At 40.2% G+C, this 12,025-nt stretch overlaps 2 protein-coding genes across 2 annotated transcripts in view; one reads left to right on the top strand and one right to left on the bottom strand.

The window, feature by feature from the left end:
* The window catches only part of ZMYND8 (zinc finger MYND-type containing 8), a 48,774-nt gene extending 40,941 nt beyond the window's left edge, over window positions 1-7,833 (top strand). Inside the window, exons 18-21 of the mRNA XM_058814962.1 lie at window positions 673-751; window positions 1,254-1,493; window positions 1,639-1,796; window positions 2,084-7,833. Coding sequence (XP_058670945.1) covers window positions 673-751; window positions 1,254-1,493; window positions 1,639-1,796; window positions 2,084-2,098 — 492 coding nt within the window. The 3' untranslated portion in view covers window positions 2,099-7,833. The remainder of the gene's footprint in view (window positions 1-672; window positions 752-1,253; window positions 1,494-1,638; window positions 1,797-2,083) is intronic.
* A 2,328-nt stretch (window positions 7,834-10,161) lies between these two features.
* EYA2 (EYA transcriptional coactivator and phosphatase 2) overlaps window positions 10,162-12,025 on the bottom strand; it is a 49,403-nt gene continuing 47,539 nt past the window's right edge. Inside the window, exon 15 of the mRNA XM_058814581.1 lies at window positions 10,162-10,628. Coding sequence (XP_058670564.1) covers window positions 10,548-10,628 — 81 coding nt within the window. The 3' untranslated portion in view covers window positions 10,162-10,547. The remainder of the gene's footprint in view (window positions 10,629-12,025) is intronic.

Genomic DNA, 12,025 nt, shown 5'->3' with positions numbered 1-12,025 from the left:
GTAGTGCAGAAGTTTATTACAGCCATAGTTTTTAATACTTCTTTGAAATACTTTGAAACACTTTGCATTTTTAATGAAATGCTATACATTGCTTTTGATGTTTTCTAAGGGTAGGACTTAGTATGTTCTAAGGGTTTTTTTTAACCTTGAAAAAACAGATTAAGCAGTGCAAACTAAGAATAAATGGGAACAAATAAAGCTCAAAGTGTGAGGATTTGTTTACCTCCTTTAACCAAAATAAGGAAGTCAAAGTTTTGAGCAAAGATATTTGTATTCCTAATCCACAGGAATTGATAATCTTGCTTTTCTAAGCCTCATCTAGTTAAAATAAAAGACATGAAATGTCATGCTAATAAATGCATACAGCACTGAGGAACAGGTTCTTGATGCCAGTCAGAAATTTGAGATGTTTCAGAGGAATCAAGTTTAACAGAAGTTTTTTGTCTTGAAAGAGTCCTGTGCTCATTATGGTGATCAAATTCAGCAAACAGATATTTAGAATATTTCATTCTTTGGTTTGGGGTTTAATATTGTCGTGTCCTCATGTTAATATGAAGGAGCCTTGATGTAAACAATGGCTCATTGCTTTAGTCATGGTTTTTTATGTAATAATAATGTATTACACACCATGCCCTGTTTGTTATTACTAACTATTAAATTTTTAATATTTAGATTCGGCGTTTGAGGATTGAGATAGAAAAACTTCAATGGTTACATCAACAGGAACTTTCAGAAATGAAACATAATCTAGGTATGAAAATGACAGTCCAAAACAGTGTCAGGTATTGTCCTACACAGAAAATGGAAATGCTTATAGTATGTGTTACCTTCATCACATTGTCCCTCTTGGAACTAACACATTTTGCTTTGTGAAAAAACTAAGATATGATGAACAAATACGAGAAGAGATGGAATCCTCTGTATTTTCCGAATTTGGAGCAGAACAAAAGTTTGGGCTTGCAAAGACAAAACATGTTAGCAGCAGCTGCATATGTCCTTTTTGTGCTGATGCTGTATTCTGGGACATCTAGAACTAAAGTGTTTAACAAATGGAAGGTAATGGTTAAAAACCATGGTGCCAAAATAAGAAAATAAGATGTTGAGTAGGTATGAAACAGATGCCCAAACTCATGGAATACCTTGACTGCTAACTTTAATTTCATGCTGTCTTTAAACTTACGAATATTACTGTTTTGCTCTTTGCTGTTGGGGAGTGGAAAATGCAAACCCATCTTTCTCTGGATTCTGAGTAGAACTGACAATGGCTGAAATGCGTCAGAGCCTGGAACAGGAACGGGATCGTTTGATTGCTGAGGTGAAGAAGCAGCTGGAACTGGAAAAGCAGCAAGCAGTGGATGAGACCAAGAAGAAGCAATGGTGTGCCAACTGCAAGAAAGAGGCCATCTTTTATTGCTGTTGGAATACCAGCTACTGTGACTACCCCTGCCAACAAGCTCACTGGCCTGAGCATATGAAATCTTGCACACAGTCAGGTAATGGTGCCTCTTACACAGCTGGGGGGTTTGGGTGGGTGGATGGATCCACAGTGACTCAGTTCTTCATGTGCAGATGGGACTCTGAGGAGGGACTGTGGCTCCCTTGAGTAGTGGCCTCATTCTCTTTTTTCCTTGATTTTAGCTACTGCGACACAGCAAGAAACAGATACTGAAATTAGCACAGAAACACTAACTAAATCCTCCCAGCCCAGTTCAAGCGTGCAGTCTACACCCACAGAAACAGCCAGCACTCCTAAGGAAAAGGAAGGTTCAGCTGATAAAAGCAAAGAGAGTGTTACAGTGAGTATCATCACTTCAGACAAGAATAATGTGTAAGATTTCTCTGAAACCTACCCCTAAAGGCTTCCTTGGATAAACCAGGAGTTTATAATCATTTGTATATTTCAAAGAGTGTGTTTTGGGGAGTGATAGAGAGTTGGGTTTTTGTTCTTCATCTTGTAAAAAACCTCCTTCTGCCCTTTGGGAGCACCCTTTCCCTTTCACTAATTCCCAAAAAAAACCTTGTGTTGGCTTGACTGATCCTTCCAGCCAAGGGGGACTGGACCTCTTTCTCTCTCTCTCTCCAGGACCCATCAGTGTAGCTTCTGGTCTGGATCTTTCGATACAAGTTGCCTTCTGATAAGCAATACTGACTGCCGCACTTCCAAGCCCTTCTTGCCTGGGGGTTCAGAGGCCAAGCTCAAGACCTGCATTCAAACCAACTTACTTTCTCACCACAGACTGCCATTAGGGTACCACAATGTTCCATAACACTGATACAACACTTCACCTGGATCTACGGTTAACGGAGCAGTTTTGAAATCCTCCATAGCATCTACTCTGATAGTTTTCAGTAGGCAAGGATGAGCAAATGCTCTAAAAAAAAAAGGGACTTAACATTGCTTATATAGAAAATGTTTATAGAGAAGATTCTGCTTTATAGGTAGGGCTTGACTATTAGCAATTTTGGCATCAGTTTTTTTCTGCCCTTGCAAGATTTATTAAATGAAAAATTTTAGTGGGGGGGGGATGGGGCTGATCCTTCAAACCCTTACACATGATCCTCCACATCAGTAGGAGCCTTGTTGTATTTTAAAATATTAAAAGCAAACTAATTTTGTAGTATTGTGATTCCAGCATGATGTCTCATCGAGATAGTCCTGTAGAATTGGGAAGCATAGTAATTTAGAGAGCTGTGTTCATTTCTTGACACTTTTGCTACTGTCTGGTGTTAGATCTCTGGGCTTGAAATGTCATCTAAGGGAGTAACTTGGGGAACAGATTTGAAGGGGGGAAAAGGAGGTGCTGTTTCACTTAAATGTTTTGATGAAGTTGGTTAAACTCTGGCTCACTCACTTAATGTTTGTATGCATTGTTATGGCAGCACAAGCTTTGTATTACTGGGGAAGTAGGGAATGTGAGACCTAAAACCTGGCAGGGAATATTCCAGTTACACAGATATGGAATTGCTTTTATATAGATGTTCTACCTGAAACATCATGCTGTATACAATATCATGTTCATAATCTGGATTTTGTTTTATTAACAAAGAAGTAACCTGTGAATTCATTAAGATGCCAATTTTTAACACAAAGAAAACATCCAACATAAATTGCATATCATAACAATAATAATGTAACAACTAGGTGGAATTTATGTACAAGCTGAGGCTTCTACTGAGGTTGCCTGTGCTGTCTCTGCAGATAGCAACAGGTGTGACAAGCACCCATCTATAAAACTGGTCCAGGTACCGCAGACCACCACCTATATTCCAACTACTCATCCCACAATTGTAAGTACAGCACCATCATTTAAAGTCTGCAGCAATGCTGTTCCTGGCATTAAAATTGCTCAGTATCTCTGGGGGGTTGTCTCCATCTGCTGTTGTATCAAGAGATGAATTCACTGGTATAGTCTCCACTGGTATAGTCTCAACTTGCAGTGCAAAATGCTTGATTTTGCTGTGCAACATTCCACCTCTTCATTCCATTCGTGATCGCAAGAATTCAGAAATCTTTAAGTCTGGCAAAGGCACTGACAACAGGCAGAGGCCATTTCACATTACTGGTCTGTTTCATGTATATACTTGACCACAACATCAATGTAAATATATAGAATTCATTTTAAATATCTTTTAAATATCGTTTTGTCTATGGTATCCTGAAGAGAATTAGAGATTTAATTATTTCTGAGCTATGCTTGATATTCCTGTGACATCTCAGTACCTGTGAAAAAAAATATGCATTTGTCAGCAGTGTCTCTCCCATGCAGTCTTGCACATTAGCATTATGAAACAAGAAATCGCGTTGGAATCAGACCTGGGTTTTTTTCCATCAAAGGCTTAACCAAGGACATCCGAATTCCCTAGTGTCAGGCACAGTATATGGGACAAAAGTGAGTTGGATTTTTGTATTTTATACACCATATTAGCCCATTGTTTCAGCTGTTTGTGCTCTGCAGTGCTCATGTCAGAGCCAGCTTCTGAGCTGATGCTGCCCTGGTGACAGCTCGTGCTCTGCCTCTGTGCTGGGTTCAGCAGGGAAGCCCATGTGTGGGTAACTTCATATCTGACTTAAAATACACTGTTATAAACCATCTTATTTAACAGTGTACCTTACCCACACTGTGACTGTGAGGCCTGATGTGCTATAGATGTTCCTCTGTCTCTCTCTTTCCCTGTGCACACCCCAGCTGCAGGACACACCTGTGTGTGTGTTGGTGGATACACACTCATGCACAAACTTCACAGCCATCAGATTCCACACAAACACAGCTCTGGTGGGGATGGAGACTTCCCACATTCCTCACAGCATTTCAATTCCACTTGGTCTCACCTGAGACCACTGTGCACCTTTGCAGCACTGGCCCTGAGTTGCTTGGACTGAACTACCATTAATAATAAGGTTTTGAATGTGTTTTAAAATCCAATAGCAGACTTCTAAGACATCAGGCTTCTTTTGTGAATAGCTGTGAGGCTGTAAGATCCTACGGTGATTTTGTGTAATATTCAGAAAAATGGCAGTTACCGTCATCTGTTTTCTGTAACACAAAGTGTATTGAGTTATGTAAAGCAGAATTGGAAGGTGTGAAAGGTTTCCAACTTTATTTGTGCATGTTTATAACTTTGTACACATTTGCATTAGTCTTGCACAGCTACAGACACCTCTGTATTCTAACAACTGCACGTGCAATTTAAATAATTTTAAACCTTAGTGCATGTTTAATATGTATGCAAAATGTACATATGTGTAAAACTGGCAGAGGTGGAAAATTTACCTCTCAGGGAATGATCTTAACACATTTAAGGAGTCTCGCACATTCCATATTCTGATTGCGCTAAGAACTGAAATTAATTAATTAATTCCATGTGTGTAAGTGTATGTATTTAAAAGGCAACTGTGGCAACCTTAATTTCCCCACCTCTAGTACTGACAGTGACTTACATAATGGCTTCTTTAGAATTCAGTTTGCACTTTGTGTCCAACTAGGAACAACTTCCATTGTATCTTCTGGGTACCATTTCCACTGAACCTTGTAAACACATCTGAAATCATTACAAAATGGCAGTAATTTTGAATTTATTTAGCAAATTGGTCCCATGTTTGTTTTTTCTTCTTCCTGCAGTTAAAATAATATAAAAATATGAACCCATCTTCTTTGCATTCCAGGGAATGGAATGAGTAGGCTTCTGGAAGGCACAGACTCAGTCACAAAGGAGCTGTAATCCATCTCAGCAGGGATACTCAGAGTCTTTGTGGAATATCATTAGGACACTCATGTGGTTTCTTGAATCAGTGTGGGGAAACATTGGGCTTCAGTGAACTTGTATTTGTTCTTCCATGTCCTCTCTGGAATGTCACACTGCCACTGGGGGAAGATCTGTGCATCCCTTTCAGGTTCCTCAAAACCTCACTCCCGGTTTCTTCCACAAGCTGTTGTGAACTGAAATGGATGCGTTTGTCTGATCACCAGTTGTGCATCACTGGAATGGTGTCAGAACACACTTTGCAGTTTGTATGGTAGAGACATTTCTAGACTTTCTCACGTTTTTGGAGGAAGGTTAAGATACAGACTTTAGGTTCAATAAATCCTCTTACAGATCTCCAGAGTGATGTGACCTTGACCAGATTGTTTAACATTCTTGTGCCTTTGTCTCTGCATCTGTAGAATCAATTACCACCTATAGAGATGTCCTGAAACTCCATTTGTTGAGATGTATAAATCATGATCAGTATGATGGAAGTGTAAAGTTTATTCTATATTAATATTTTTACAGGGTGTGTAAGACAGTTCCCAGTAATGCTGATGTTTTTGCTATTGATTTGTGCAGAAGTTAAGTACTTTTTTTTGTTCAAATGGATGTTCTTTGTTCTCTTCTGTGTAGACTGAATGCATGGGGGAAAGTTCCTTTTGGGGAAAAAGATTTAAGTAACGTGTAACGAGAATATACTTATAAACAAGGGTATTTTTGTACTCCAGTTTGATTTGTCAGAACTTTTTCAAATGACAAAGGATTTTCTTAGCCCATTTTCCTCTTCCCACGTATTAGTTTGCAGAAAATACATAACTGGATGTAACTCTGAAACCCTCACCCTCCAAGCACAGGCAGTGTGTGCAGCCCCTATAGCACCTGCTGTCCCTGTAATTCTAGAGCAGTGATGAGAACACAGAAACTCTTGGCTATAGGGAAGTAATGCACTACTCCTCCCCTGGAATGAGGTAATACCGTGGTAAGAAAGGTATTATTAGTTCTTGCACAAAATTGGAACTTGTTCTGGATTTCCCCTGGAAAACAAATCTCTATTTCTGTGGTCATGTTTATGTGACCTTTAACATAACAATCTGTTTCTCTTGGTTTTAATCCACAGACCATTCCTGTAGTGGTAAGTCCTTCTGCTGGGACAGTGGCAATGAGAACTGGAGTTCAGTATGTTCAGACCACAATGCCAGTCCAAGTACGAAGAGTCTAACTGCTAACAAGAAGTTCATACAATTGTTGGAATTAAAAAATATAATAGAAATGTGATAAATAAACACAGTTTTTTGGATTAACCTCAGAGGTTCAGACTTTAGCTTTGTGTATGTGTACAAAGCATTAAATACACTACATTAATGTAAAGCATTAGTGCTGGCTTAGAAAAGCTAAGGACAGGTAAGATCCATATTAAATCTATGCTTCTTTTGTAAATAATGTACAATTTGTGATGTCATTAGAGTACCATCTCCTTTTTATATCTGTATTGACTTTAACTTATAAAGAGTGTTTGAAGTTGGAAAAGGAAGGTTTAAAAGAGCATTACCACAACCTAATGCTGAGAACTGGTCTTGGGAAACTGCATCAAATAATCTGATACAGAAAATCTGAACAACTTTTTGCATTCGGAGTGAAAAAAAATTTCTGCACTTTGAAACTCTTGTGGAATTTTTCTGAACAACCAAGTGATGAAGGATATCTCTTTTCAACTAACTCTATTAGGCAAATTATGGACCTGAAATCCATAAACATGGAAACTGTTTTTCACAATGACCAGGCTGACAACAAATCTTAATGTTGTTTACAGGTTAAAATTTCATTCAGTCTAAGATCAGAAAATCTGCAAAGTGTAATAGCAGCTCGTTGTAGCAGGATTTCTGATTACTGATATCAAAGATTGAGGAAAGTAAAGTTTGTTGCTATGCTTCAACATTTTCTTATTTTTTAAAACTCCTCCCAAAGGACTTGGAAGAAGAACTAGGTGTGGAGAAAAACATGCATTGGGAAACACGGGCAAAGGACTTTTGATGCTGGGCCAGAGCATGTATTATTTATATGATGGAATTTATGTTTTTCTGTAAGCATGAAGCAGTGCAGTATGAGAGGAAGTACCCCCTGGAGATGCTGTCTGTTACACTGAGGCTGTAGTCCCATTTTGTATGTTGTGTAAAACGAAAGCATTGAACAAAGCAAAGGTGATGTATGTATATGAGAAAATTAACTGTATGATATCATTCCAGTACATCCTGTTGTACATTTTAGTCATGTTGATTTCTCCCATTGTTTATATAAGAATGCGGTTTGTACAGTCTCCAGCTAGTACCCAGATTAGAGGGAAAAAAAAGTATTAGAATAAAAAAAAAAAAGTGAGAACAGAATATTCATTAATTGCAGTTGTGTCAAAACTAGCCTAGCTGGCCTTATTTGTGAAGCATAATTGCTTTTAGCATATGGAAGTATTTTTTCACATTTTCTTTGTATAAAATTTGTATTAAACTTAAATATCTTTTTTGACAATTGTGTTTCTTTGTGACTGAGACAGGTGACACACACAATATGCTTTGGGTTTCTCCAATTTTTCAAGAAACGTCACAATTTTTTTATTAAACTGTTTTAGAAAAATGTTCTGTGTTCCTGGATTTCCAGTTTTGGTTCAGTCTGGAGGAATGTTTATTTCTGCACAGTCTCCAGATCACAGGTGATTTCACTTATGTTGGCATCTTCTGTCTCAGAAGCGTGGGACCTTTGGATCCAGGCCTGTCCAATTTATGTTGTGTATAATTTACTCAGTGGTTGAATTGGGGTTGGACAGATACATGTCAGTATTAGGGGTATTTGTGGGTAGAAATGGGGCCTCTGAGTGCAACTGCAGCCCCTCAACGAGGGCATGACTTGGACAAGACTTCTCTGTGTGTGTCATAATTACAAGTTAAAAGAAACAGGGAGCTTATGAAGCATTGTAAAATCTATGAATATTGTCTGAAGTTCCTGCCCCTGCAGTTACCTTGTTCTGGGGATTTGTAAAGCAACCACAGTTCGTGTTCCCAGTGCTAGTGTTTACAGAAAAGCACAAAACTTGAAAGCCTGAAATGAGGTTTGGCCTTCCCCATGGAACTTGGATGCTGAAACGAGGCCTTGTGTTAGAGGAAAAAGACAGTGATGTACGAGTTGTTGTAGGAAACCCCACTGCTTTCTGACACCTGTTCCAGCCTGTGGAGGGGTTTTTTTTATTAATGAGCATTGTTTTTTTCTACAGAAGAGATGTTTTCTTTCCTCCTCTAAATAACAGGTGACTAAATCCTAGTAAAGTCTGTAGAAAATGTAGAAATACATAAAACTACAGGTGAAGGAACTGGGCAAGACCTGTACATGTGTTTGTGCATGTTCCCAGGCCTTCTGGCTGTTCCTAAGTGCAAAACTGCTGTAGATCCCCTCTTCTGTCCATGATAATTCCCTGGAACAGCTAATCCTGATACTCTTGCTGCACTGAGAGATGAATGTGCCACAGTGACTGGAAGGAAGTGGTGACACCTGTGTGACAGATGTGTATGTGTTCCTGACCCTTGGTGTGTGTGTCCCACCCAAAGCTCTGCTAAGAATGGCAGCAACAAAACGAAGAGCTTTCAAACCTTTAAATATATTCTGAGAGCAAAATCTTCCAACAATCTTTAAGAAAAAACCCAGTATCAGTGCTCAGGCAATTGACTAAGTCAGATGTTAAATTTGGAATTTCAAGGAAGATCACTTAGCTGATGAATGGGGTCTTAAAAGCTGAAGTTGTGCTCTGGGAATCTGCAATCCCTGGCATTTTTTATTCTTTCAGAAGTTTATTTACCAGAGCACTTAGCCTGTAAACATTAGTCAATTCTCCACTGCCTTTGTAACAAATAGGAAGTTATATCACAAGTGAAGGAAACCATTCTTACAGCAGGGAAACCTTGAAGAAAAAGTTCTGCTCAGCCAGCCCTGAGACCTGCAATGCCTGTGCTAGAAAAGTGACATTTTGCATGGAGTTGTGCTGAGCCCAGAGAGCAGCTCTTTGCAAATGCCCCCACAGTGTGTACTGAGAGGCTGATGTGTCACAGCTGCTGTGGGGCTACTGCCTTGGATTAATTTCAGATTTTCTGCTTTAGCTTGGCAGAAAATCCCCTCTCAGATCCAGCACTGCTTTCCCTAAATGTTTTTAGAGCTTAGGAGTATCCCTCAGGTTTGTGTAGCCCTTGTGTAACCCTTTGAGAGGTGAGGGCTGCAGCATTTGCTGCATCTCTGACCCCTCCTTCCAGAGAGGCTTTGCTCCTTCTGGCCTTACCTGGTGCCACAGCAAGGAACAATCAGCCATTTTCAAACTAAGGGATCCACCCAGGCCCAGAGAATTTAAATATTTTGACAGCAACAATACCAGGCCAGCCTTGAAACATGGAGCACACATTCCACCTGCTACCTTTAGAGCCAAGAGTGCTGGGAGAGAAGGCAGGTACTCCAGTCCCCCAAAATGTAAACATGTGTTTATTTAATGCCTTTCACTCATCACAAGGTACTTTCCCCCCTCCTCAGCCCCAAGAAGGCAGCATAAGGCACCGTGTAGGCACAGGCACAGTCCATGTACCCTCTTGGTGAGGTTCAAAACCACAGCCACAGTTCTTACCAGCAGTACCAGGTGTCCTTTCTACTCATGTACACAATATGATTCTCCCCAGAGTTTGTTCTGGAGAAATGAACTATTAATTTAGAACAGTAAGACTTTCCCCACCCCTCCCAACCCCCAAAAGCCAGATGAAAAACAGGTACAGAGCTTAATACCAGAGTAATGAGATTAGTTCATAAATTAAAAAAATACAAAAAAAGAAACAAAACAACCAAAAAAAAAAAAAAAGAAATCAACAGTTTCACTCTTATTTTCAGAAGGTCCTCTGTGATGTGATGGATTGTGCAGAGACTCCTTGCTGTGTCCTCTTCCCCTCTGAAAACCAAGGATGCTGACAGGGAGACCCAGACTTGTAGCATTTGCCTTGCTGATGGCAAAAAGGCCATTGGAGCTCTGTGCCTCCACCTCAGCCAGCAACTGCAGCATCCCAGTGACTGAACAGGAGCATTTTCCTCTGTCCAAAGCAAGGAGGACAATATTCTTTGGCTGCAAGTTCTTAAAGGCTTCCACTCAAAGGGTTCTCCTTCAAAAAAAAGAAAAACTGCAGTTGCTGTGGGATTTTTTTTTTTTTTTACTAAAAAAAATTGAGGAATAGCTGGAACCGATGTCAGAGTCTGAGTGAAGCCCTCCCAGTGTCAGATGTTGGGGTCTGCTACAAATATTCAAGTTCCAAGGCGTGCCGAAGAGCTTCCAGGTCAGCGTGACAGGAGATCCTCCAGAAGGGCATGTTGTGCTAGAGTGAAACCAAGAGAGTGAAGGGGTTTTTTTCTGATTTTGTATAATACTGAGATCAAAACAACTTCCTTAGCTTGTACTTTCAGGAACAGAGTTTTGTACTTGTCACAGTGCCAGAGGCAAGGAGGCTCATCTTGGGGAGGGACAAAGTGGGAATTGTCTCTGTTGATCTGTGCAGACAGGAAGACACATCCTCCACAATTGAGGAGTATCCTGCTTCACAGGTGGTGGAGGATGTGGGCTGGATGCTAAACTTTGCTCCTATTTCCCCCCAACTCCACAAATTAATTAGGAATGTTTCTAGAATTGCAGTATTACTAGAAAGTTTGAGGTGAGCATCAGTAGTGGAAGCTGTTAACAGTGATTCACAGACAAATTAAATCCATCTATTGGAAAGGGAAGTAATTAAAATGTATAAAAATGTAAATAAAGGGATAAAATGCCACATAATCAAAATGCTTTCTAACAACTCCTTTTCCCAATTAACTGGAACAGTAGGTCATACTGCATTTTCTATAAGTGTAGGAACAAAGCAAACCAAGGCAGCTAAAGAGACTGAAATCCACTGCTCTGCTATTTCACTTTAAGAAGAAAACTTATTTCCTTCCCCCTCTCCCAGTTTCTATTAAAACCCTTCCATTAAATTATGTTTTTCTTTCTTAAACCAGAAGAAAACTTGGCCTCCCAGCCACTCCTGTTGTTCAGCAGTTACACATTTATCTCTCATCAGACAGGTGAAGAAAAATGACCCACGAAACTGGAGATGTTATCAGTGCTGTCAGCAGAGCAGCAAAAGGCTCTCTGCCTGTCCCCTCCTTTTTTTGTTTTTTTTTTTTCTGTATAAAGCTCAGGTGTGTAGAAGGTTTGATTAACGATTGTCATCAATCAAAGGATGAACAGCCCAGCAAAGAATGTGCTCTGCTAATGGCTGAGCTGCTTGGCCAGGGCAGGAGGCCCTGGAAATCCCAGCAGAGGAGATTGCTGAAAGGAGCCCCTGCAGCCTTTGATGCACCCCTGTCGCTGACCCTCTGCCTTTGAAGTGTGGCACTGAACTGCCAGGAGCAGCAGGCCATTGTCACTTCAGCCCCAGCCCTGCATTTGGGCTCTTCGTGACAGCTCCTTAACCCTTCCTGAGCTGCACAACCATCTGCAGTTTTAGGTGGTTTTCCAAGGTGGCTGCAGATACTGATGCTTCCACTGGCCAGAAAAACACACTATAAAAAAAACTGGGTTTCTGCTGCTTTGAAGATAACCTGAGATTCAGTTCTGGGGATAGAACATGTGCACCCCACCTTATTTTCTGGGATCCCTTTGTTACTAGGCTTGGGCAACTCAAATTTGCTTGGAAAGTCTTTGCAGTGAGAATGAGACACCAGGCCCCCTAGCACAAGGTTC

This window comes from Ammospiza caudacuta, chromosome 15 (assembly GCF_027887145.1).
Source record: "Ammospiza caudacuta isolate bAmmCau1 chromosome 15, bAmmCau1.pri, whole genome shotgun sequence".
Lineage (NCBI taxonomy): Eukaryota > Metazoa > Chordata > Aves > Passeriformes > Passerellidae > Ammospiza > Ammospiza caudacuta.
This window is presented reverse-complemented; position numbering and strand designations above follow the sequence as displayed.